This window comes from Telmatherina bonti (assembly GCF_933228915.1).
Source record: "Telmatherina bonti genome assembly, chromosome: 1".
Taxonomy (NCBI): Eukaryota; Metazoa; Chordata; class Actinopteri; order Atheriniformes; family Telmatherinidae; genus Telmatherina; species Telmatherina bonti.
Window position 1 is genome coordinate 46,697,390 of NC_136619.1, and position 26,232 is coordinate 46,723,621.

Consider the following 26,232-nt stretch of genomic DNA (forward strand, 5'->3'; position numbering starts at 1 on the left):
ACGAGTTTCGGGACCAGGTTTCTGGACGAGTTTCGGGACCAGGTTTCTGGACGAGTTTCGGGACCAGGTTTCTGGACGAGTTTCGCGACCAGGTTTCTGGACGAGTTTCGGGACCAGGTTTCTGGACGAGTTTCGGGACCAGGTTTCTGGACGAGTTTCGGGACCAGGTTTCTGGACGAGTTTCGGGACCAGGTTTCTGGACGAGTTTCGGGACCAGGTTTCTGGACGAGTTTCGCGACCAGGTTTCTGGACGAGTTTCGCGACCAGGTTTCTGGACGAAACCTCTTGCAGCCTTTCCATGTTTCTGCTCAATGAGCTCCAATTTCACACAAAATTTCCACGGCAACCGGCTTCACGGGAACACAGGGTGTCACAGTTTAACATGTTGGGACCGGATCGGATCCAGACCAGATCCAGAGTCAGATCCAGATCCAGACCCAAATCCAGAATCAGATCTAAATCTAAAATCAGATCAGATCCAGATCCAAATATAGAATTATATCACAATTCAGACCTAGATTCAGATCTAGAATCAGATCTAAATATAGATCCAGAATCAGATCCAGGATAAGATCTAGATCCAGACTCCAGATCCAGATCCTGAAGTCGAGCCATCTGATCTCAGAGCGTGATGTGAGTGAAAACATAAAACTTGAGCTCACTCCTTGTTAAAGACGCAGGTTTGCTGCAGGGTGTACTGATTCTTGGTGACGTTCCAGACCCGGACCGTCCCGTCGTTCCCGCTGGTGGCCAGCAGGCCTTTCTTCCCGCACCACCCACATGTGATGACCTGGATTCAGAGGAAACGTCAGCGTCTGCAGACACGGTGGCGTCAGAGGAAAGGCGAGGCCTACCCGGCTCTGGTGGGCTTCCAGCTTCATGAGGGAGCACTTCCGCAAATCCCCCGCCATGTCGGCGAAGGTCTGCGGCCGGCTCTGGTTGTTGTCTCGGTCGTGGGCCGCCAACGTGCGGACCAGCTGCTGCGCCGCCCACTGGCGGTGCTGCGAGGAGAGCCTGGATGACAGGCAGCAGGCCGCCAGAGCGTTAGCCAGCTCCAGGGGGCCTACAGCGGAAGGATTATAGGAAGGATGGGCATACAAATGCGCAATTAAACCTGCTCGACACGGAACACAAGGTGACAAGAACCCCCGGTGAGTGAGAGAAGGAAGAACAACAAGACATCAAAAACAAAGCTAATGTGATTCAACCATGATGACCATGTGGTATGACATCACAAGAAATGCTAACAAAGACCGCTGCCTCCTGGTGTCAGTCTACAGACCTCTTTTCTCCACATCGGCCTTGTCGTACGTGGGTCTCAGCCTGGCGCCCTTGTCAGCCAGCAGCGCCACGAGCGCCTGCGTCACCACGAAGTTGGGAGAAGTGACGAGCTTGTTCTCCTCCGCGACGCCGCGCAGGAAGCTGGGGAGGAACTTCCTCTGAATGGGGTCGTCCACTGTGGTCAGGTTCATGCCCGTTGCAGCGGAGATCAGGTTCTGGACAAAGACAATCATCACCTGGAAGCAACAGGAATGCAGCGGATCCAGACGGGTCTGGAACACGGATACGGCCGTGCCGTTTTGACAGCCGGAGTCTGTAGTTTGTAGTGAAGATAGTTTTAGTGATTAGTTTTTACCACAGTCTATGAGCATGGTTTGGTTTTAGTGCAACATTAGGAACCTTTGCATTGGTTTGTTTTACACAAAAAGAAATACTCAGCGGCACGGGTGAAGGAGCTGCTTACGGAGCATGGAGTCTGGACAGAAAGTAGCTCAAAACTTTAAAAATCTATGTTTAGCTCCATACCACACTTAGCATGGCAACTTAACTGTGTGTTCAGACCAAACGCGTTTTGAGCGTCAAGTAACATCCATGTGGAGGCGCGGCAAGGGGGCGTTGAGCGTTCTCTCGTCGCGTTTTGAGCATTTTGGGCGTTGGCATTCTGCGCAGAACGTGCCGAAAATTTAAGAAGTGCTTTAAGCTCGACGTGCGGAACGCGCGTCAAAATCCAGAGATGGGCAAAGCTGAACTTTGCCAGCTTGACGCGGCGTCAACCAATCAGAGCGATCAGCTCGCAGCTCCTGGAGGACTCCTGTGAACCCAGACACGGGGCTGAGACGCCGTTACTCTGTGTAATATTTAGGAACACCATTCCTTGCTAAAAAGATGAATGTTACTGATTTGGCAACGTAGCAGGATACGTTACCTAGCAACGCTTTGTTTGGGGGCCGCGGCTCTCTGCTGAGTCTTGTTGCATTAACACTGACTATCACTGCCCTACGACAACGTCTTCTAGCTTTATTTAATAAATAAAAACCATGTCATCTCTCTACTGCACCGCCATCATTCAAACTGACCAGAAGAAAAGCGCCACCTCCCTCCTTTTTTCTATCGCATCGGACACACAAGCGGCAGACGCATCATCAACGCTAGCTTAAAGACATGAAGTCATAACATCAACGCTAGCTTAAAGACATGAAGTCATAACATCAACGCTAGCTTAAAGACATGAAGTCATAACATCAACGCTAGCTTAAAGACATGAAGTCATAACATCAACGCTAGCTTAAAGACATGAAGTCATAACATCAACGCTAGCTTAAAGACATGAAGTCATAACATCAACGCTAGCTTAAAGACATGAAGTCATAACATCAACGCTAGCTTAAAGACATGAAGTCATAACATCAACGCTAGCTTAAAGACATGAAGTCATAACATCAACGCTAGCTTAAAGACATGAAGTCATAACATCAACGCTAGCTTAAAGACATGAAGTCATAACATCAACGCTAGCTTAAAGACATGAAGTCATAACATCAACGCTAGCTTAAAGACATGAAGTCATAACATCAACGCTAGCTTAAAGACATGAAGTCATAACATCAACGCTAGCTTAAAGACATGAAGTCATAACATCAACACTAGCTTAAAGACATGAAGTCATAACATCAACGCTAGCTTAAAGACATGAAGTCATAACATCAACGCTAGCTTAAAAGATGCTAGCTAGCTAATAACACTAAAACCTGCTTAACAATATAAAATATCCCATCTAATACACCACTGCATGTTTATATTTCAGTTGTTTGTATTGAAGATGAATAAAGGTGTGATTGGGCAGATCAGATCTGGGGACCCAGCTGGGTTTGGGGTACCTGTGTGCAGAGCTGCACCAGCAGCTTGGCGGCGTTGGGACTGTTAGAAGCCAGGCAGCCCACCGCTGTGCTCAGGTAAGCCAGGCAGGAGATGGGTTTGCTGGCCTTGGCAGTGCCGCGGGGTCTTTCTGCTTGACCCGATCCGGCCACAGGACTGGTGGAGAGACCTGCTCGACCTGCTGCAGCCAGGCACATCAGCCGGACTAAAGTCCTGATGTCGGTCAGACCCAAAGATTCCAGACCTGCAGCGAGGCTGCAGCTTGACCCACTGTGGAAGAGAGAGAGGACCAATCAGACATCTGCAAGAGACATTTCCACTCATTAATGATGAAAGATGGATGTTTTTTGGCATAAATGTTCCCTTGCCCGGACGCGGGTCACCGGGACCCCCCTCTGGAGCCAGGCCTGGGGGTGGGTTACGTGAGCGAGGGTCTGGTGGCCGGGCCTTCGCCCATGGGGCCCGGCTGGGCTCAGCCCGAAAGGGTTACATGGGCCCCACCTCCCGTGGGCTCACCATCTGCGGGAGGAGCCGTAGGGGTCGGGTGCAATGTGAGCTGGGCGGCAGCAAGGGGCGGGGACCCTGGCGGTCCGATCCCCGGCTGCAGAAGCTGGCTCTAGGGACGTGGAACGTCACCTCTCTGGTGGGGAAGGAGCCTGAGCTTGTGCGCGAGGTTGAGCGGTTCCGGCTAGATATAGTTGGACTCACCTCGACGCATGGCTTGGGCTCTGGAACCAGAACCCTCGAGAGGGGCTGGACCTTCTTCCACTCTGGAGTTGCTCATGGTGAGAGGCGCCGAGCAGGTGTGGGCATTCTCATCAGCCCCCAGCTTGGTGCCTGCACGTTGGGGTTTACCCCGGTGGATGAAAGGGTAGTTTCCCTCCTCCTCCGGGTGGGGGGACGGGTCCTGACTGTTGTCTGTGCTTATGCACCGAACAGCAGTTCAGAGTACCCACCCTTTCTGGGGTCCTTGGAGGGAGTGCTGGAGGGTGCTCCTTCTGGGGACTCCATTGTTCTACTGGGGGACTTCAATGCTCACGTGGGCAATGACAGTGAGACCTGGAGGGGAGTGATTGGGAGGCATGGTCCCCCCCCTCTGAACCCAAATGGTGTTTTGTTATTGGACTTCTGTGCTCGTCATGGATTGTCCATAACGAACACCATGTTCCAACATAAGAGTGTCCATATGTACACCTGGCATCAGGATTCCCTGGGCCGCAGTTCGATGATGGATTTTGTAGTCGTATCGTCGGACCTGCGGCCACATGCCTTGGACACTCGGGTGAAGAGGGGGGCGGAGCTTCAACTGATCACCACCTGGTGGTGAGTTGGCTCAGATGGTGGGGGAGGAAGCCGGTCAGATCTGGCAGACCCAAACGTGTTGTGAGGGTCTGCTGGGAACGTCTGGCTGAGTCCCCCGTCAGAGCGAGCTTCAACTCCCACCTTCAGCAGAGCTTCAACCATGTCCCGAGTGAGGCGGGGGACATTGAGTCTGAATGGGCTGTGTTCCGTGCCTCTATTGCTGAGGCGGCCAGCCGGAGCTGTGGCTGTAAGGTCGTTGGTGCCTGTCGTGGCGGTAATCCCAGGACTCGTTGGTGGACACCAGCAGTGAGGGATGCCGTCAAGCTGAAGAAGGAGTCCTATCGGGCCTTCTTGGCCTGTGGGACTCTGGAGGCAGCTGATGGGTACCGGCAGGCTAAGCGGCATGCGGCTTCGGCTGTTGCCGAGGCAAAAACTCGGGCATGGGAGGAGTTCAGCGAGGCCATGGAGAAAGACTTCCGGACGGCTTCGAGGAGATTCTGGTCCACCATCCGGCGGCTCAGGAGGGGGAAGCAGTGCTCCATCAATACTGTGTACAGTGGAGGTGGGGAGCTGCTGACCTCAACTCGGGACGTTGTGGGTCGGTGGAAGGAATACTTCGAAGACCTCCTCAATCCTACCAACACGTCTTCCGATGAGGGAGCAGAGCTGGGGGACTCAGGGGTGGACTCTCCTATCTCTGGGGCTGAAGTCGCTGAGGTGGTCAAAAAGCTCCTTGGTGGCAAGGTCCCGGGGGTGGATGAGATCCGCCCGGAGTTCCTTAAGGCTCTGGATGCTGTGGGGCTGTCCTGGCTGACACGCCTCTGCAGCATCGCGTGGACATCGGGGGCAGTACCGCTGGACTGGCAGACTGGGGTGGTGGTCCCCCTTTTTAAGAAGGGGGACCGGAGGGTGTGTTCCAATTACAGGGGAATCACACTCCTCAGCCTCCCTGGTAAGGTCTATTCAGGGGTCCTGGAGAGGAGGGTCCGCCGGATAGTCGAATCCCGGATTGAGGAGGAGCAGTGTGGTTTTCGTCCTGGTCGGGGAACAGTGGACCAGCTCTATGCCCTCTTTGGGGTCCTGGAGGGGGCATGGGAGTTTGCCCAACCAGTCTACATGTGCTTTGTGGACCTGGAGAAGGCATTCGACCGTGTCCCCCGGGGGCTCCTGTGGGGGGTACTCCGGGAGTATGGGGTACCGGACCTCCTTGTACGAGCTGTCCGGTCCCTGTACGACAGATGTCAGAGCTTGGTTCGCGTTGCCGGTAGTAAGTCGGATCCGTTTCCGGTGAGGGTTGGACTCCACCAAGGCTGCCCTTTATCACCGATTCTGTTCATAACTTATATGGACAGAATTTCTAGGTGCAGCCGAGGTGTTGAGGGGATCCGGCTTGGTGGCCTCAGGATTGGGTCCCTGCTTTTTGCGGATGACGTGGTCCTGTTGGCTTCATCTGGTCGTGATCTCCAGCTCTCACTTGAGCGATTCGCGGCTGAGTGTGAAGCGGCTGGGATGGGAATCAGCACCTCCAGATCTGAGACCATGGTCCTCAGCCGGAATAGGGTGGATTGCCCTCTCCGGGTCGGGGGTCAGGTCCTGCCTCAAGTGGAGGAGTTTAAATATCTCGGGGTCTTGTTCACGAGTGAGGGAAGGATGGAGCGCGAGATCGACAGACGGATCGGTGCGGCGTCTGCAGTAATGCGGACTCTGCGCCGGTCTGTCGTGGTGAAGAAGGAGCTGAGCCAGAAGGCGAAGCTCTCGATTTACCAGTCGATCTACGTTCCTACCCTCACCTATGGTCATGAGCTGTGGGTCGTGACCGAAAGAAGGAGATCTCGTATACAGGCGGCTGAAATGAGTTTCCTCCGCAGGGTGGCCGGGCTCTCCCTTAGAGATAGGGTGAGGAGCTCGGTCATCCGGGAGGAGATCAGAGTAGAGCCGCTGCTCCTCCGCATCGAGAGGAACCAGTTGAGGTGGCTCGGGCATCTGGTCAGGATGCCTCCTGGACCTCCCTGGTGAGGTGTTCCAGGCACGTCCCTCTGGGAGGAGACCCCGGGGAAGACCCAGGACACGCTGGAGGGATTATATCTCTCGGCTGGCCTGGAAACGCCTCGGGATCCCCCCCCGCAGAGTTGGCAAATGTGGCTGGGGAGAGGGAAGTCTGGGCTTCCCTGCTTAGGCTGCTGCCCCCGCGACCCGACCCCGGATAGGCTGCAGAAGATGATGGTTGTTGAAATATCAAATAATATAATCTGAGATGTCAGAAGTCAGTCACCAGGAACACCCACCACCCCTCCCACCCATCATTCCAGTGCTTTTGGTTTTCCTGGACTGTTTCAGGTGTTGGGATTGTGTTGGCCACGTTTACCTGACTGACAGAAGCGACAGCGCTCTCATCACCATGGTTCTGGCCAGCAGCACCTGGGCTGCAGCCGTCACCCTCCTGAGCGCCATCACCCGGTCGTGAGGGTTCTGTAGAGCCGCCGCCTGCTCTCCGAGGGTCACCCGACCCGACGAGCTCTTGTCCACTGAGGTCTGGCATCCTGAAGATGAACAGAATTGGTTAACAGGGTCGCTACAGTCGGGTTCACCTCAGGATGGAAAAGTTAAAAACACGTTACCAATCTGTAGGAGCGTTTCCTCCATGCTGTTGGTGGCAGTCACCATGGCAACAGAAGCTCCCAGGGGGTCGCTGTCAGGGAACTGGACAGGTTCAGGGACGATCTTGCGCTCGCTCAGACCCAACGGACCAGCCAAGAGCTCAAACTCCTCCTCCCCTGTCAGTTTCTCGTCTTCGTCGACTTCCAGCATGTCCCAGTCCTCTGCAGCAGGACAGAGGCATCAATCACACAGCGCTCAGCGCCAGGACCCGCCACTACCCGCCACGACCCGTCACGACCCGTCACGACGCGCCAGGACCCGTCATGACGCGTCAGGACCCGCCAGGACCCGTCATGACGCGTCAGGACCCGCCACAACGCGCCAGGACCCGCCAGGATGCACAACGACCCGTCATGACGCGTCAGGACCCGCCACGACGCGCCAGGACCCGCCAGGATGCACAACGACCCGTCATGACGCGTCAGGACCCGCCACGACGCGCCAGGACCCGCCAGGATGCACAACGACCCGTCATGATGCGTCAGGACCCGCCACGACGCGCCAGGACCCGCCAGGATGCACAACGACCCGTCATGATGCGTCAGGACCCGCCACGACGCGCCAGGACCCGCCAGGATGCACAACGACCCGCCACTACGCGCCAGGACCCGCCACGACGCGCCAGGACCCGCCAGGATGCACAACGACCCGTCATGACGCGTCAGGACCCGCCACGACGCGCCAGGACCCGCCAGGATGCACAACGACCCGTCATGATGCGTCAGGACCCGCCACGACGCGCCAGGACCCGTCATGATGCGTCAGGACCCGCCACGACGCGCCAGGACCCGTCATGATGCACAACGACCCGTCATGACGCGTCAGGACCCGCCACGACGCGCCAGGACCCGTCATGATGCGTCAGGACCCGCCACGACGCGCCAGGACCCGCCAGGATGCACAACGACCCGCCACTACGCGCCAGGACCCGCCACGACGCGCCAGGACCCGTCATGATGCACAACGACCCGTCATGATGCGTCAGGACCCGCCACGACGCGCCAGGACCCGCCACGACGCGCCAGGACCCGCCAGGATGCACAACGACCCGTCATGACGCGTCAGGACCCGCCACGACGCGCCAGGACCCGCCAGGATGCACAACGACCCGTCATGATGCGTCAGGACCCGCCACGACGCGCCAGGACCCGTCATGATGCACAACGACCCGTCATGACGCGTCAGGACCCGCCACGACGCGCCAGGACCCGTCATGATGCACAACGACCCGTCATGACGCGTCAGGACCCGCCACGACGCGCCAGGACCCGTCATGATGCGTCAGGACCCGCCACGACGCGCCAGGACCCGCCAGGATGCACAACGACCCGCCACTACGCGCCAGGACCCGCCACGACGCGCCAGGACCCGTCATGATGCACAACGACCCGTCATGATGCGTCAGGACCCGCCACTACGCGCCAGGACCCGCCACGACGCGCCAGGACCCGCCAGGATGCACAACGACCCGTCATGATGCGTCAGGACCCGCCACGACGCGCCAGGACCCGTCATGATGCACAACGACCCGTCATGATGCGTCAGGACCCGCCACGACGCGCCAGGACCCGCCAGGATGCACAACGACCCGCCACTACGCGCCAGGACCCGCCACGACGCGCCAGGACCCGCCAGGATGCACAACGACCCGCCACGACGCGCCAGGACCCGCCAGGATGCACAACGACCCGCCACGACCCGTCACGACCCGCCAGGATGCGCCAGGACCCGTGACGACCCACCAGGACGCGCCAGGACCCGTCACAATGCGCAACGACCCGCCACGACCCGTGACGACCCGCCAGGATGCGCCAGGACCCGTGACGACCCACCAGGACGCGCCAGGACCCGTCACAATGTGCAACGACCCGCCACGACCCGTGACGACCCGCCAGGACGCGCCAGGACCCGTCACAATGCGCAACGACCCGCCACGACCCGTCACGACCCGCCAGGATGCGCAACGACCCGCCACGACCCGTCACGACCCGCCAGGATGCGCAACGACCCGCCACGACCCGTCACGACCCGCCAGGATGCGCAACGACCCGCCACGACCCGTCACGACCTGCCAGGATGCGCCAGGACCCGTGACGATCTGCCAGGATGCGCCACGACCCGCCACGACCCGTCACGACCTGCCAGGATGCGCCAGGACCCGTGACGATCTGCCAGGATGCGCCACGACCCGCCAGGACCCGCCAGGCTTTTACGGTTTTACCTTCATACACACTGTCCTGCTTCCCCAGGAGGTCCGGTGCCTGCCCTTTGTACCTGAACACACCAGGAAACAGAGATCATTAAAACCGATCAGATTGTAAAACATTTCTGGATTTATTGAACTTTCTAAACCTAAACAAAAACAAACATAGTGGAATATTTTCAGGCGTTTGAATTTGAGCAGGTCATATTTTACAGATCTAGTCACAAGATTTTAAAACAACTTATTTAATGTTTGTTCATTTGTTGTAATATTTGTTATTAATTACGTCTTTTCCTTGGACAGCTCTTTTATCAAGCTTCTGGTCTTTATAAGCTGCACCGCTCCCGGCCAGCAGCATGTTTTAATTCAATGTTAATTTTGCACATTTTCCACATAAATTTTATGTCCCAAAGTTTGGTTACAGCCCGAGTAAGAAACGGGAAAAAAACCCACCGTCAACGGGAACAAAAATGCGTGAAATCCTGATAATTGTTCATTAATCAAATCACAGCTTCCTGAATCGTAATGAACTGTGAGGTAGGAAAGACGGCGCGCCCCTCCCTGATAACTAGGCTTCTCTGTTTCTTTACATCAACATTTTATCTGATTCAAGCCGTTAAATCAAACTGCTGCTGCAGGAACTTGCTGGGTAAAATAAAGGTTGACAACAACTAAACAAATCAATTCTCTGACATTTATCTTTTTTAATTCTTTATATTTTTAATCCAGCACAGAAGCCAAAGCATTTTGGGAACAGCACCCCGCCTCTCCCAGACTGCAGGGATGCGCTCCAGCTTCCCTGCGACCCTTCACGGATTAAGCGGTTAGAAAATGAATGAAGAACTCGACGAAGACGCTTACCGCTCCACCACGGGAACTTTGGCTTTGCTTTTGATGGCTAGGTATTTCTCTCTGCAGCCTCCACACAGCAGGTAGTATGGGTTCCCACTGCCACACTCCCCTCCGAACCAGCCGTCTACGTAGGACCCGTTGCTACGGTAACCCTGCCGATTGGCGCTGCGTCCGCAGCCCGGGTGGCTCTTCTTCATATGCTGGTTGAAGTTGGACACGTTGGCCTCGCAGAGCTCGCACACTACCACCTCGTCTCGGTCATCCGTCTCACACACATGCTGGGAGGGGGATACAACACACACATGCGTGATAAAACAACACACAGACGTTGAGTTGAACTGATAGGTTCATGCAGGGTTTCATCTGTAATGCTGGTTTTTATGAGAAAGCAACAGCCAATCAGCAGCGAGGATTAGATGCAGGTAGCTGTGTGTGTGCCATGCTGGCCAGATCAGCAGAGTGTGTGTCTACAGGTGTGGGTCACTGTGAGTGGCAAGTCAAGCAGGTAAGGAGCAGGATGGAGGTGGCAGCTCATTGGCTGGAGCGTAAAGTCACACACACCCATGTTGGCCAGTCCAGTACCTCCGGGATCCACATTCCCAGAATGTCTGTGTCACTGGCGAGATCCTGGCCAAACATGGCCTCCATGGTCTCCTCGTCCAGGTCCATCTCGAGCTCCTCGTCCAGGTTGAAGTCATACAGGGCGCCTGGGTCTTGTTGCTGCTGGAGGGAGGACACCTCTCGCCGTGACTGGCTGTGGTGGGCCTGCACAGAGCGGTAGAGTCCAGCTGGAACGCACGGGAAGGTCAGCGTTAGCCGATGAGCCCACAGAAATTCTGATGTTAAAGATGCAGGACGTGTGTGTTAGATGTTCGCACCAGCGCGCGCCAACAGCGTGCGTGCTGCTAGGTCAAAGCGGTGCTTCCTGCTAGCTGCAGAACGACCTCTTAGGGGGACGCCGCTGGAGGCCGATGCGTTGTCCTGCTCCAGACCTTCAGGACTAAAAAACACACACTACTCAGTTTTACCTGCTTTACCATCAGAAAACTCATGACCTGTTAGCAGCTGGTGTTAGGGCTGTTAGCGACGGGTGTTAGCGCTGTTAGCGACTGGTGTTAGCGCTGTTAGCGATGGGTGTAAGCTGCTGTTAGCGACTGGTGTGAGCGACTGGTGTTAGAGCTGTTGGCGGCCGGTGTTAGAGCTGTTAGCGGCCGCTGTTAGCGACTGGTGTTAGTGGCTGGTGTTACAGCTGTTAGCGGCCGCTGTTAGAGCTGTTAGCGGCCGCTGTTAGCGACTGGTGTTAGCGGCTGGTGTTAGCGGCCGGTGTTAGCGGCCGGTGTTAGCGGCCGGTGTTAGAGCTGTTGGCGGCAGGTGTTAGCAGCTGGTGTTAGAGCTGTTGGCGGCAGGTGTTAGCAGCTGGTGTTAGAGCTGTTAGCGGCTGGTGTTAGCGGCTGGTGTTAGCGGCTGGTGTTAGAGCTGTTGGAGGCTGGTGTTAGAGCTGTTGGCGGCCGGTGTTAGCGGCTGGTGTTAGGGCTGGTGTTAGCGGCTGGTGTTAGCGGCTGGTGTTAGCGGCTGGTGTTAGCGGCTGGTGTTAGTGGCTGGTGTTAGAGCTGTTGGCGGCTGGTGTTAGCGGCCGGTGTTAGAGCTGTTGGCGGCAGGTGTTAGAGGCTGGTGTTAGCGGCTGGTGTTAGAGCTGTTAGAGGCTGGTGTTAGCGGCTGGTGTTAGAGCTGTTGGAGGCTGGTGTTAGCGGCTGGTGTTAGAGCTGTTGGTGGCTGGTGTTAGCGGCTGGTGTTAGTGGCTGGTGTTAGCGGCTGGTGTTAGAGCTGTTGGAGGCTGGTGTTAGCGGCTGGTGTTAGAGCTGTTGGAGGCTGGTGTTAGCGGCTGGTGTTAGAGCTGTTGGAGGCTGGTGTTAGCGGCTGGTGTTAGAGCTGTTGGAGGCTGGTGTTAGCGGCTGGTGTTAGCGGCTGGTGTTAGAGCTGTTGGCGGCAGGTGTTAGAGGCTGGTGTTAGCGGCTGGTGTTAGAGCTGTTGGTGGCAGGTGTTAGAGGCTGGTGTTAGTGGCTGGTGTTAGAGCTGTTGGTGGCTGGTGTTAGTGGCTGGTGTTAGTGGCTGGTGTTAGAGCTGTTGGTGGCTGGTGTTAGCGGCCGGTGTTAGCGGCTGGTGTTAGCGGCTGGTGTTAGGGCTGGTGTTAGCGGCTGGTGTTAGCGGCTGGTGTTAGTGGCTGGTGTTAGAGCTGTTGGCGGCTGGTGTTAGCGGCTGGTGTTAGAGCTGTTGGAGGCTGGTGTTAGCGGCTGGTGTTAGTGGCTGGTGTTAGAGCTGTTGGTGGCTGGTGTTAGCGGCCGGTGTTAGCGGCTGGTGTTAGCGGCTGGTGTTAGGGCTGGTGTTAGCGGCTGGTGTTAGCGGCTGGTGTTAGCGGCTGGTGTTAGCGGCTGGTGTTAGTGGCTGGTGTTAGAGCTGTTGGCGGCTGGTGTTAGCGGCTGGTGTTAGAGCTGTTGGAGGCTGGTGTTAGCGGCTGGTGTTAGTGGCTGGTGTTAGAGCTGTTGGAGGCTGGTGTTAGCGGCTGGTGTTAGCGGCTGGTGTTAGAGCTGTTGGTGGCTGGTGTTAGCGGCTGGTGTTAGTGGCTGGTGTTAGAGCTGTTGGAGGCTGGTGTTAGCGGCTGGTGTTAGCGGCTGGTGTTAGAGCTGTTGGTGGCTGGTGTTAGCGGCTGGTGTTAGTGGCTGGTGTTAGAGCTGTTAGAGGCTGGTGTTAGCGGCTGGTGTTAGAGCTGTTGGAGGCTGGTGTTAGCGGCTGGTGTTAGAGCTGTTGGCGGCTGGTGTTAGAGGCTGGTGTTAGCGGCTGGTGTTAGAGCTGTTGGAGGCTGGTGTTAGAGGCTGGTGTTAGCGGCTGGTGTTAGAGCTGTTGGAGGCTGGTGTTAGCGGCTGGTGTTAGCGGCTGGTGTTAGAGCTGTTGGCGGCAGGTGTTAGAGGCTGGTGTTAGCGGCTGGTGTTAGAGCTGTTGGTGGCTGGTGTTAGCGGCTGGTGTTAGAGCTGTTGGTGGCTGGTGTTAGCGGCCGGTGTTAGCGGCTGGTGTTAGAGCTGTTGGAGGCTGGTGTTAGAGGCTGGTGTTAGCGGCTGGTGTTAGAGCTGTTGGAGGCTGGTGTTAGCGGCTGGTGTTAGCGGCTGGTGTTAGAGCTGTTGGTGGCTGGTGTTAGCGGCTGGTGTTAGTGGCTGGTGTTAGGGCTGGTGTTAGAGCTGTTGGCGGCAGGTGTTAGAGGCTGGTGTTAGCGGCTGGTGTTAGAGCTGTTGGTGGCTGGTGTTAGCGGCTGGTGTTAGTGGCTGGTGTTAGAGCTGTTGGTGGCTGGTGTTAGCGGCTGGTGTTAGTGGCTGGTGTTAGAGCTGTTGGTGGCTGGTGTTAGCGGCCGGTGTTAGCGGCTGGTGTTAGGGCTGGTGTTAGCGGCTGGTGTTAGCGGCTGGTGTTAGTGGCTGTTGGAGGCTGGTGTTAGCGGCTGGTGTTAGCGGCTGGTGTTAGAGCTGTTGGAGGCTGGTGTTAGAGGCTGGTGTTAGCGGCTGGTGTTAGCGGCTGGTGTTAGCGGCTGGTGTTAGCGGCTGGTGTTAGCGGCTGGTGTTAGAGCTGTTGGAGGCTGGTGTTAGCGGCTGGTGTTAGAGCTGTTGGAGGCTGGTGTTAGCGGCTGGTGTTAGAGCTGTTGGAGGCTGGTGTTAGAGGCTGGTGTTAGCGGCTGGTGTTAGAGCTGTTGGAGGCTGGTGTTAGCGGCTGGTGTTAGAGCTGTTGGAGGCTGGTGTTAGCGGCTGGTGTTAGAGCTGTTGGAGGCTGGTGTTAGCGGCTGGTGTTAGCGGCTGGTGTTAGAGCTGTTGGAGGCTGGTGTTAGAGGCTGGTGTTAGCGGCTGGTGTTAGAGCTGTTGGAGGCTGGTGTTAGCGGCTGGTGTTAGAGCTGTTGGCGGCTAATGTTCATCAGTACAGTACAAAGTACAGGAAAACGTACCTCTCACTGAAGCCCTCCTCCATCTCTGAGGCATCTACGCTGGCAATGTCTCCTGGAGAGCACAGGTAAGAGCTGCGGTCCAGAGATTTACCTCCGGCCGACGCTGTAGCGCCAGGACAGGACTCAGACCCATCACTGGTTCTGGTGTGAGGCTCGTCCTGCTCGTCCTCTGTGCCAGGATGTTCGATCATCCACATGGCCAGCACGGTGATGTTCTGAGCGTCGGCCTCTCCTCGTGCTCCTGGTATGTCGGGAATGAACGTCAGAAATAGTTGTGAACAGGAGCATCAGAGCGTAAACTCAGCAGAGTGGAGGCGGACTGACCGGTGGCCTCCAGGGCCTTGGTGATCTGCCTCAGTGAGAAGCCCATCTCCAGCAAGGGTACAGCGATGGCTGGTGGTGGGGGGGAGGTGGACAGTCTGCTACTGGGGTCTGACAGAGCTGAAGAACGCAGAAAATCATCAGATACGAACGGATACATACAGGATTTTTTCAGACACATCCAGGTACTTACAGGTTCCGGCTCGGTTCTGTGGTCTGGTGGGCTGGGAGTCCGGCGAGGTGAGGCTCTGTCGACGGCCCACCTCGTCTGACGGGGAGGTGGGTAGGGATGACACCGGGGGAGTCTGGGCTCGGCGGGTTGGAACCAGGGTGGTGGTGGGGTAGCTGGAGAACATTTGCCTGTGGGAACATGAGCAGAGCATCAATCCACCTGGAATCAAACTTCAGCTCTGCCCAAATGCCTTTGAGCAGCGCCAAACGTCACCTGAGGAGGCTGAGGGGCATGACACCGGGAGACTCAGAGGCAGGGACCGTCTCAGTGTCGGTGACCGGCGTGGTAGCGGTGGTGGTGTCCTCTAGCGAGGAGCTCATGAAGGAGGTGGTGCTGGAGGCGGACGGGCTGGTGGTGATGGGGGTCTGAGCCAGCTGCTCCCCTTCTGCGCCCTCCCCCTCTCCCTCAGGCTCCGCCCTCACCCCTGAAGAAGAAAAAGAAAATCATTTAAGCATGGAGCTGTTTTCTTCCTCAGACCTTTATAAAAAAAAAAAACAGAACCAAACAACCGAATAAATACATAAAAACATCAACAGAAACTGAATGATGACAAAAAGCAAAGGAGTGCTTCATCCTGAAGGGAGGAGGCTCTCACCGGGCTTCGTCCTCCCTCCGCTGGGTTCCTCCTGCAGTCCGTTCACCACCAGCTTGTAGATCATGGCCTGGGCCCTCTCCAGGTCCGCCAGGCCCAACGCTCGCTTGATGGGAGACCGCATCACTGCCCGCTTCACCATGTGGCGCATCAGAAACTGCAGCGCCGCCCTCATTTCCACTTCCTCCTGACACACCGGCGAGGACGCCACGGCCCCTCCAGCGGAGCAAGCATTCAGGTCGGCGTTGTGGCCGCTTGGCGCCGCCTCGGGTAACACCTGGAAGTCAGAGAGGGATTGTTGCAGCCTGAAATGCTGATTTTACAGCTGCTGTTCCCTGTGATCATCAGACTAGTTCTACGCTCAGCAGAGTCCAGCTGGTCTGGATGGTCTACCTTTCAGACCAATCTGGAGGCTTGGAAAGGAGGAGCTGTCTGGAGATCTCAGACACCTTCCTGCAGACCATAAAGCTGCAGCGCAGGACAAACCACCTGCAGAATTTCCATTAGTAGTCGCGACCACCATGATTTTCTGCAGAGTAGGATTTGTACCATTTGGTTTTACTACACCTTAACATGAAAGAATAAAACACTTTTGGTTTCTTTTAAAAGTGACAGCTTTCAGGAAAGTGACCTAAAGTTCTGCAGGACAGTTGGAAGGACTTCTGTAAAATCTGATCAAAATAAGAGCAAACTGTTAGTTGCTTCCATATGTCATGATGGCTCCGAGGTACGCCATGTGGAAATCTGACTCTTCTTGTCGCGGTACAACAGTTTCTCTCCTGTCTGACCTGTGACACGTTTCATGGCTTTGAAAAAAAGAGTCCATTGTGCTGTTAGCTTTTAGCCACATGCTAATCTCCAGCCCGAGCAGGGTGGGGTCGTGCACGGACTGTGTTGTGAGCATCATCGTACTTTCTCACCTCTGTTGGCTGTTTAATAAACCTGTCCGTTCAACCTGCAACTCTGTGCATCGCGCGTTTCCACGTTAAGCACACCGCTTCGAATGCCCGACCAATCGCATGATATTTCTCTGAACTCCACGAGAAGAAAGTTCTGTTCGGCTGATGCGTCCAGAACAAGCCGGAAGACGCCCATAGCCCCATCTGCGACATCGACGCGGAGGATGAACGAGCTTCTGCAGAGTGTCTGAGGTTGTAAAAAAACCAAACCAGCTCTGCATAACTGGTAAAACTGGTCCAGTTTTGGAGGCTGTGGGACGATGGCGGAGCCTGCTGGTTACTATGGAATTGTATGAATTGCCAGCTGACTCCCACCTCATCCTGGCCAATCAGAGGAGAGCACGCTGCAGCGGTTTCCATCAGACCATCCATTCTGAGCCACAACGCCAAACTATGTTAGTTACGTTCATAGCTACGTTGGTGGTTTTCCCGATATGACGGCGAGTCGCAGGACAATGTTTCCACTCAACAACGCAGGTCGCATTCGGTTCGGCAACGCGAAGTGAGTCCTAGTGAAGCTCCATTTCTGCTTCCAGACGTTAAAACGTAGACCTCTGCTTCTGACGTTGTCTAACATCGCTGTCCTCTTTTGTCCGAACGTCTTTTACGCTGCCATGTTGCTACGTCTGTCCACCCACTAGGCGGCAGCGCTAAGTTCAGACAGGTTGTAGCGGTAACGCACCATTGTTTACAACCATACAATCACACCAGAAGAAGAAAACCACAAAGTTCTCTTCTTCTTCTTCTTCTCAACTCCTTTAGGTTGTTTGGCAGTTTCTCTTTTTCTCTAGTTGGTTCCTTTTTCTGGTTACGTGTCAGCTACATAACACCGACCTGCCCCCGGTGGTTTCAGGTGGTATTGCTCCATTTTATGCATCAAGTGATGGATAGCAAAGCTTCTTGAAAACAGACCAAATTACTCTGGTAGGAGAATCAGGGTTCGTACGGAACTGTGTGTCCAGGCGACACGCAGCTTGTAATGACTTTGGAAAAGAATTGTTTTTGAACGTTTATGACCGAATCAGTCCGTATGGCGGCGTAATGACCTAATTAAAAAGTGAATCCGCGAATTTGCTTATGATCACGACTGTTTCTTACAAGATGGAACATCTGATAGTTGTAATACCGAGCGTAACTAAGGCTGCAGACGTGTTGACAACTTTCTGTGTTCCCTCACGTCTTCACGCGAGGCTCCGAGTTTACTGACCTCCTGGTACCCCTGCAGTACCTTTACTGACCTCCTGGTACCTTTACTGACCTCCTGGTACCTTTACTGACCTCCTGGTACCTCCTGGTACCTTTACTGACCTCCTGGTACCTCCTGGTACCTTTACTGACCTCCTGGTACCTCCTGGTACCTTTACTGACCTCCTGGTACCTCCTGGTACCTTTACTGACCTCCTGGTACCTCCTGGTACCTTTACCGACCTCCTGGTACCTCGTGGTACCTTTACTGACCTCCTGGTACCTTTACCGACCTCCTGGTACCTCCTGGTACCTTTACTGACCTCCTGGTACCTCCTGGTACCTTTACTGACCTCCTGGTACCTCCTGGTACCTTTACTGACCTCCTGGTACCTCCTGGTACCTTTACCGACCTCCTGGTACCTCCTGGTACCTTTACTGACCTCCTGGTACCTTTACCGACCTCCTGGTACCTCCTGGTACCTTTACTGACCTCCTGGTACCTCCTGGTACCTTTACTGACCTCCTGGTACCTCCTGGTACCTTTACCGACCTCCTGGTACCTCCTGGTACCTTTACTGACCTCCTGGTACCCCTGCAGTACCTTTACTGACCTCCTGGTACCTTTACTGACCTCCTGGTACCCCTGCAGTACCTTTACTGACCTCCTGGTACCTTTACTGACCTCCTGGTACCCCTGCAGTACCTTTACTGACCTCCTGGTACCTCCTGGTACCTTTACTGACCTCCTGGTACCTCCTGGTACCTTTACTGACCTCCTGGTACCTCCTGGTACCTTTACTGACCTCCTGATACCTCCTGGTACCTTTACTGACCTCCTGGTACCCCTGCAGTACCTTTACTGACCTCCTGGTACCCCTGCAGTACCTTTACTGACCTCCTGGTACCTCCTGGTACCTTTACTGACCTCCTGATACCTCCTGGTACCTTTACTGACCTCCTGGTACCCCTGCAGTACCTTTACTGACCTCCTGGTACCTTTACTGACCTCCTGGTACCTTTACTGACCTCCTGATACCTCCTGGTACCTTTACTGACCTCCTGGTACCTCCTGGTACCTTTACTGACCTCCTGGAACCCCTGCAGTACCTTTACTGACCTCCTGGAACCCCTGCAGTACCTTTACTGACCTCCTGGTACCCCTGCAGTACCTTTACTGACCTCCTGGAACCCCTGCAGTACCTTTACTGACCTCCTGGAACCCCTGCAGTACCTTTACTGACCTCCTGGTACCTTTACTGACCTCCTGATACCTCCTGGTACCTTTACTGACCTCCTGGTACCTCCTGGTACCTTTACTGACCTCCTGGAACCCCTGCAGTACCTTTACTGACCTCCTGGTACCCCTGCAGTACCTTTACTGACCTCCTGGAACCCCTGCAGTACCTTTACTGACCTCCTGGAACCCCTGCAGTACCTTTACTGACCTCCTGGTACCTCCTGGTACCTTTACTGACCTCCTGGAACTCCTGCAGTACCTTTACTGACCTCCTGGAACCCCTGCAGTACCTTTACTGACCTCCTGGTACCTCCTGCAGTACCTTTACTGACCTCCTGGAACCCCTGCAGTACCTTTACTGACCTCCTGGAACCCCTGCAGTACCTTTACTGACCTCCTGGAACCCCTGCAGTACCTTTACTGACCTCCTGGAACCCCTGCAGTACCTTTACTGACCTCCTGGTACCTCCTGGTACCTTTACTGACCTCCTGGAACCCCTGCAGTACCTTTACTGACCTCCTGGAACTCCTGCAGTACCTTTACTGACCTCCTGGAACCCCTGCAGTACCTTTACTGACCTCCTGGAACCCCTGCAGTACCTTTACTGACCTCCTGGAACTCCTGCAGTACCTTTACTGACCTCCTGGAACCCCTGCAGTACCTTTACTGACCTCCTGGTACCTCCTGGTACCTTTACTGACCTCCTGGAACCCCTGCAGTACCTTTACTGACCTCCTGGAACCCCTGCAGTACCTTTACTGACCTCCTGGTACCTCCTGGTACCTTTACTGACCTCCTGGAACTCCTGCAGTACCTTTACTGACCTCCTGGAACTCCTGCAGTACCTTTACTGACCTCCTGGAACCCCTGCAGTACCTTTACTGACCTCCTGGTACCTCCTGGTACCTTTACTGACCTCCTGGAACCCCTGCAGTACCTTTACTGACCTCCTGGAACCCCTGCAGTACCTTTACTGACCTCCTGGAACCCCTGCAGTACCTTTACTGACCTCCTGGAACTCCTGCAGTACCTTTACTGACCTCCTGGAACCCCTGCAGTACCTTTACTGACCTCCTGGTACCTCCTGGTACCTTTACTGACCTCCTGGTACCCCTGCAGTACCTTTACTGACCTCCTGGAACCCCTGCAGTACCTTTACTGACCTCCTGGTACCTTTACTGACCTCCTGGTACCTCCTGGTACCTTTACTGACCTCCTGGTACCTCCTGGTACCTTTACTGACCTCCTGGAACCCCTGCAGTACCTTTACTGACCTCCTGGAACCCCTGCAGTACCTTTACTGACCTCCTGGAACCCCTGCAGTACCTTTACTGACCTCCTGGAACCCCTGCAGTACCTTTACTGACCTCCTGGAACCCCTGCAGTACCTTTACTGACCTCCTGGTACCTCCTGGTACCTTTACTGACCTCCTGGTACCTTTACTGACCTCCTGGTACCTCCTGGTACCTTTACTGACCTCCTGGTACCTTTACTGACCTCCTGGTACCTCCTGGTACCTTTACTGACCTCCTGGTACCCCTGCAGTACCTTTACTGACCTCCTGGTACCTCCTGGTACCTTTACTGACCTCCTGGTACCCCTGCAGTACCTTTACTGACCTCCTGGTACCCCTGCAGTACCTTTACTGACCTCCTGGTACCCCTGCAGTACCTTTACTGACCTCCTGGAACCCCTGCAGTACCTTTACTGACCTCCTGGTACCTCCTGGTACCTTTACTGACCTCCTGGAACCCCTGCAGTACCTTTACTGACCTCCTGGTACCTCCTGGTACCTTTACTGACCTCCTGGTACCCCTGCAGTACCTTTACTGACCTCCTGGTACCTCCTGGTACCTTTACTGACCTCCTGGAACTCCTGCAGTACCTTTACTGACCTCCTGGTACCTCCTGGTACCTTTACTGACCTCCTGGAACTCCTGCAGTACCTTTACTGACCTCCTGGAACCCCTGCAGTACCTTTACTGACCTCCTGGTACCTCCTGGTACCTTTACTGACCTCCTGGTACCCCTGCAGTACCTTTACTGACCTCCTGGTACCTCCTGGTACCTTTACTGACCTCCTGGTACCTCCTGGTACCTTTACTGACCTCCTGGTACCTCCTGGTACCTTTACTGACCTCCTGATACCTCCTGGTACCTTTACTGACCTCCTGGTACCCCTGCAGTACCTTTACTGACCTCCTGGTACCCCTGCAGTACCTTTACTGACCTCCTGGTACCCCTGCAGTACCTTTACTGACCTCCTGGAACCCCTGCAGTACCTTTACTGACCTCCTGGTACCCCTGCAGTACCTTTACTGACCTCCTGGTACCCCTGCAGTACCTTTACTGACCTCCTGGTACCTCTGCAGTACCTTTACTGACCTCCTGGAACTCCTGCAGTACCTTTACTGACCTCCTGGTACCCCTGCAGTACCTTTACTGACCTCCTGGAACCCCTGCAGTACCTTTACTGACCTCCTGGTACCCCTGCAGTACCTTTACTGACCTCCTGGTACCCCTGCAGTACCTTTACTGACCTCCTGGTACCTCCTGGTACCTTTACTGACCTCCTGGAACTCCTGCAGTACCTTTACTGACCTCCTGGTACCCCTGCAGTACCTTTACTGACCTCCTGGTACCCCTGCAGTACCTTTACTGACCTCCTGGTACCTCTGCAGTACCTTTACTGACCTCCTGGTACCCCTGCAGTACCTTTACTGACCTCCTGGTACCCCTGCAGTACCTTTACTGACCTCCTGGAACCCCTGCAGTACCTTTACTGACCTCCTGGTACCCCTGCAGTACCTTTACTGACCTCCTGGTACCTCCTGGTACCTTTACTGACCTCCTGGAACTCCTGCAGTACCTTTACTGACCTCCTGGTACCCCTGCAGTACCTTTACTGACCTCCTGGTACCTCCTGGTACCTTTACTGACCTCCTGGAACTCCTGCAGTACCTTTACTGACCTCCTGGTACCCCTGCAGTACCTTTACTGACCTCCTGGTACCCCTGCAGTACCTTTACTGACCTCCTGGTACCTCTGCAGTACCTTTACTGACCTCCTGGAACTCCTGCAGTACCTTTACTGACCTCCTGGAACTCCTGCAGTACCTTTACTGACCTCCTGGAACCCCTGCAGTACCTTTGGTATGAGGAGCAGCTCTGCATATTTGCTGCAGCTGAGCAGAGCACTGAGGGTCTTCATGGCGCCCAAGTAGAGGTAGGACAGCTGAACGGCGTGGATCTCCGACTGCGTGGCGATGGCGGAAGCTTCGTGACCACGCGAGGCATGCTCATGTCCCTTCTTCCTGCTTCCTTCAGCGGCTGGAGGGGCGGCGGCTGCGGAGAACAGGCCTTCACTTCCGCCTGCGCCGGCCACTGACGAGATCTCGCTCTCGGACTTCGAGTTGGGCGCCGCGTGAGCTTTGACCTCGTCCAGGCTGTGAGACACTCTGAGATCCGAAGCGGCCGGCGGTGCTCCAGACGAACCTCCATTCTGATCCTTCTGCTCGCTGTCGGCCTTCTCTTCACCACAGCTGCTGCCGGTGGGCTCGTGCCCGGTGGAGGCGGCGTTGCGATGCTTCTTGTCGTGGCGCCGCGCACTGAGCTTGGCTGCTGCCTCCTCGTGGATGCTGGTCAGGTAGGTGAGGTCGAGCAGCAGCGAGGCGGTGAGGCCGCGGAAGCGTCCCACGTCGAAGGGCAGCGGCTCGCAGGGCTCGAGGTTGTACAGCGGCGTGTCACTAGGCGACCAGAAAGTTGGGAAGCTTTAATAGACGGAAGTGGAGAGTAAAAGAGAGAAGGGAAGGAAACCAAGTGAGGGAAAGGGCAGGAGAGGAGAAGCACCACATGCAACACTACTGCAGAGGCGATGAAGAGCAGCGAAGATGACGAAGGACCAGGCAGCAACACATGAAACAGGAATCAACATAAAGACGTTGATCATCAGTTGTATGTGAAGCTGGAAGATGGACTGGGAGGGAAGCTACGGACACTGCTGACTAAAAACATCAAGTCGTAACGTTCTATTATAGAAGGTGAATGTTGTGTTTTATTTACATTACACATAAGAAGGGTGCCTACGTATACCAGGTGATTATTTTACAATCTTTTAAAGTGGAACTATTCTGTGCATTTCAGGCTAATTTATTTTTATTTCTGAGCCCAGAAGGGCTGGGATTGATGGATTTATTGTCACAAATGGCTTTATTTACTTCAGACCGACCCTCTCCGTAGGCTGTCAGATCAGCCTGCGGGCAAAACGAGTGGATTGAGACTCTTCCGCATTAAGCCCCGCCTCCCGCCACTGCACTACATCGGGAGCGCGCACCGCACCTGCTTTCACCGTCATTGTAACGTCTCATAAACAGAAGGATTAGGCTCATATGAACTCAATAAGAAAACAAACTACAATGTCAACACATAGCATACAGCCCTATATGTTGGAACCTGAATCAGAGCCTGAAAACGAAGTGGAAAACAGCAACCCACAGCAACGAATGCAGCAGGATGTCTCTCTTTGGTAAACTCACCAGCCATCGTTGGAAATAACTTTATCCCACGTTTTCCACCCGCCTGATGTATTTGTACATGCCCTTGTTAACCAGTAGAAGGTAACCAATCACCCAACCTTATCCCCCGGGACGTCACAAGGATTTCCACGTAGAAAAAACTCTCTAAAACCACGCGTTTTTCGTCGCCATGGAAACCAAACGGAGAGAGTAATGGGACTCGAACTCAAACTCAAACATGCGTTTAGGTGATAAAAAACAGTGTCGTTCACATGTCTGATGAGGATTCAACACTGTAACACTGTAGAAAGCTCAGAAAACTCCAAATACCAGAATAGGAACCCTTTAAGCTAAATTTCTATGTTTACAGAAGAGTTTCGATTGTTTCAGAGTTTTATGTTCATTACTGGAGACGAGATCCTTCATCCTGCGTCGATGGTTTTAGGGAACTTCTCGATGAAAGTGTCGGATAAGATTAACGGTAAACACGTCAGTCGGTATAATTAGTGTAAAACACGTCGGCCACAGCTGCAGCGTGAAAAAGTTTTATTTCACTTACAAACGTGACTAAAAACTGCATAAAATTGAGCTTTTGAGTTTAATACCTTTTTTTTTTTTTTTACAGTTATTCAGTAATAAATAAACTCTCTTAAAATCGGGCGCCACCACCGCAGCTGCGTAGTTTGCTCATCACAGGATCCATCGGTACATTGCTGTGACTTTACTCTTCATTAAAAAAACAAAGCAGACGTCAGTAAAAGAACACTTCAATGTGTTTTTATCAGATTAAATTAAAAATGAATATTTCATAAATATTCACGACGTAACTGGAGCGCGACCCGCCAGCAGGGGGGTAGAAACGGCTCGGTCCCTCATTGTGTCCATGCTATAAAAACAAACATTATGGTTTTTGCAACCAAGCCGTTGCCGTAGCAACGCTGACGAGACGCAGCAGTACCTGATGGTGATCTCAGCTTCGTCCCATTGGACCTTGGCCGACGTGCTGCCCTCCTTTACCACGCCCAGCAGGGTGGCGTGCCGTCCCGTTTGCTTGTGCACGCATCTGCCGCCGACACGCAGCCCGGCATCCGCTCCTCCAATCACCGCCATGACAGGCCACACCTCCACGCACAGAGTCCTCAGGCTGGTCTCCGACAGCTCGCCCAGGCCGTGCTGGCGTCCGTGGCGACCCCTGTCCTCCTCAGTCCTGGCAGGGGTTTCTTGGCTGTCTCTCTGGGCGTCGTGCTCCTCACGGCTCTGGACCGAGCGGCTTTTTTTCAGCCTCTGAACTCCGCCACCGGAGACGCCACCACAGGTGCCAGTGGACTCTCGGAAGCATGGCTTGATCTTGTGGAGCCGCTCGATCATGGTCTTGTTGATGTGATGAGCCCAGTGGTCGGTGCGGTGCAGGATGCGGATCAGCTGCGTGGTGGCCTCAGCCAGCACCGTTGCCATAGGGCTGCAGACTGGGTCGCCAGGCAACAGGTCTCGTGGCGTTCCCCTCATCTGCATATCACAGATCTTCACCTGGAGATCAAAGACACACAAACATTGTCTGTTAGTGACAAGGTGACAGTGTCATGATGACTCAGGAAGGCTCCACCCACCTTTTCTCCGGGGTTACTGCTGTAGAACATCACGCAGGGATACAGCTCCGTGGCGTCCACGTCCTCAAATGCCAGCTTCGGCTCCTGTCCAACCATAAGTCAGACGTTAAAGCAGAAAGTCCACCAGAGGTTCAGCTTTCTCCGCGATGGACATAGACTCCCACTGTCTTCATTCCCGACTCGTTTGATGGCACAGCGACTTCTATATGTCAACAGCCTCAAAACCAACACTGGCTCAACGATGTTCCCGTCGATCATCCTAATATTCCTGACTGACTGAATCCTCGTCTCATTAAAGTGGAACTATTCTGTGCATTTCAGGCTAATTTATTTTTATTTCTGAGCCCAGAAGGGCTGGGATTGATGGAGTTATTGTCACAAATGGCTTTATTTACTTCAGACCGACCCTCTCCGTAGGCTGTCAGATCAGCCTGCGGGCAAAACGAGTGGATTGAGACTCTTCCGCATGGCTAGCGTCCGCTATGGCTAGCATCCGCTATGGCTAGTGTCTGCTATGGCTAGTGTCCGCTATGGCTAGTGTCTGCTATGGCTAGCATCCGCTATGGCTAGCATCCGCTATGGCTAGCATCCGCTATGGCTAGCATCCGCTATGGCTAGTGTCTGCTATGGCTAGTGTCTGCTATGGCTAGTGTCCGCTATGGCTAGTGAAGGTTATGGCTAATATCCGCTATGGCTAGCATCCGCTATGGCTAGTGTCTGCTATGGCTAGTGTCCGCTATGGCTAGTGAAGGTTATGGCTAATATCCGCTATGGCTAGCGTCCGCTATGGCTAGTGTCTGCTATGGCTAGTGTACACTATGGCTAGCGTCCACTATGGCTAGTGAAGGTTATGGCTAATATCCGCTATGGCTAGCGTCCGCTATGGCTATTGTCCGCTATGGCTAGCGTCCGCTATGGCTAGTGAAGGTTATGGCTAGGGTCCGCTATGGCTAGCGTCCGCTATGGCTAGCGTCCGCTATGGCTAGTGTACACTATGGCTAGTGTACACTATGGCTAGTGTCCGCTATGGCTAGTGAAGGTTATAGCTAATATCCGCTATGGCTAATGTCCGCAATGGCTAGTGTCCACTATGGCTAGTGAAGGTTATGGCTAATGTCCGCTATGGCTAGCGTCCGCTATGGCTAGCATCCGCTATGGCTAGCGTCTGCTATGGCTAGTGAAGGTTACGGCTAGTGTCCGCTATGGCTAGCGTCCGCTATGACTAGCATCCGCTATGGCTAGTGAAGGTTATGGCTAATGTCCGCAATGGCTAGCATCCGCTATGGCTAGTGTCTGCTATGGCTAGCGTCCGCTATGGCTAGTGAAGGTTATGGCTAATATCCGCTATGGCTAGCGTCCGCTATGGCTAGTGAAGGTTATGGCTAATATCCGCTATGGCTAGCGTCCGCTATGGCTAGCGTACACTATGGC

The 26,232-nt window shown here is 54.5% G+C and overlaps 1 protein-coding gene across 3 annotated transcripts in view; it reads right to left on the reverse strand.

The window, feature by feature from the left end:
• herc1 (HECT and RLD domain containing E3 ubiquitin protein ligase family member 1) overlaps nucleotides 1-26,232 on the reverse strand; it is a 112,876-nt gene that overhangs the window by 22,761 nt on the left and 63,883 nt on the right. The window contains exons 37-54 of one of the 3 annotated variants that reach the window (XM_079244898.1): nucleotides 24,802-24,885; nucleotides 24,153-24,721; nucleotides 21,829-22,426; nucleotides 15,299-15,572; nucleotides 14,917-15,127; nucleotides 14,665-14,831; nucleotides 14,475-14,591; nucleotides 14,151-14,391; nucleotides 11,050-11,171; nucleotides 10,733-10,959; nucleotides 10,181-10,449; nucleotides 9,338-9,390; nucleotides 7,077-7,277; nucleotides 6,824-6,998; nucleotides 3,159-3,426; nucleotides 1,283-1,496; nucleotides 855-1,063; nucleotides 663-790 (exon numbers count right to left, since the gene is read on the reverse strand). In XM_079244898.1, coding sequence (XP_079101024.1) covers nucleotides 663-790; nucleotides 855-1,063; nucleotides 1,283-1,496; nucleotides 3,159-3,426; nucleotides 6,824-6,998; nucleotides 7,077-7,277; nucleotides 9,338-9,390; nucleotides 10,181-10,449; nucleotides 10,733-10,959; nucleotides 11,050-11,171; nucleotides 14,151-14,391; nucleotides 14,475-14,591; nucleotides 14,665-14,831; nucleotides 14,917-15,127; nucleotides 15,299-15,572; nucleotides 21,829-22,426; nucleotides 24,153-24,721; nucleotides 24,802-24,885 — 4,127 coding nt within the window. Of the gene's footprint in view, nucleotides 1-662; nucleotides 791-854; nucleotides 1,115-1,282; nucleotides 1,497-3,158; nucleotides 3,427-6,823; nucleotides 6,999-7,076; nucleotides 7,278-9,337; nucleotides 9,391-10,180; nucleotides 10,450-10,732; nucleotides 10,960-11,049; nucleotides 11,172-14,150; nucleotides 14,392-14,474; nucleotides 14,592-14,664; nucleotides 14,832-14,916; nucleotides 15,128-15,298; nucleotides 15,573-21,828; nucleotides 22,451-24,152; nucleotides 24,722-24,801; nucleotides 24,886-26,232 lie in introns of all 3 variants that reach the window. The other 2 variants (XM_079244897.1, XM_079244896.1) reach the window with 2 other exon arrangements.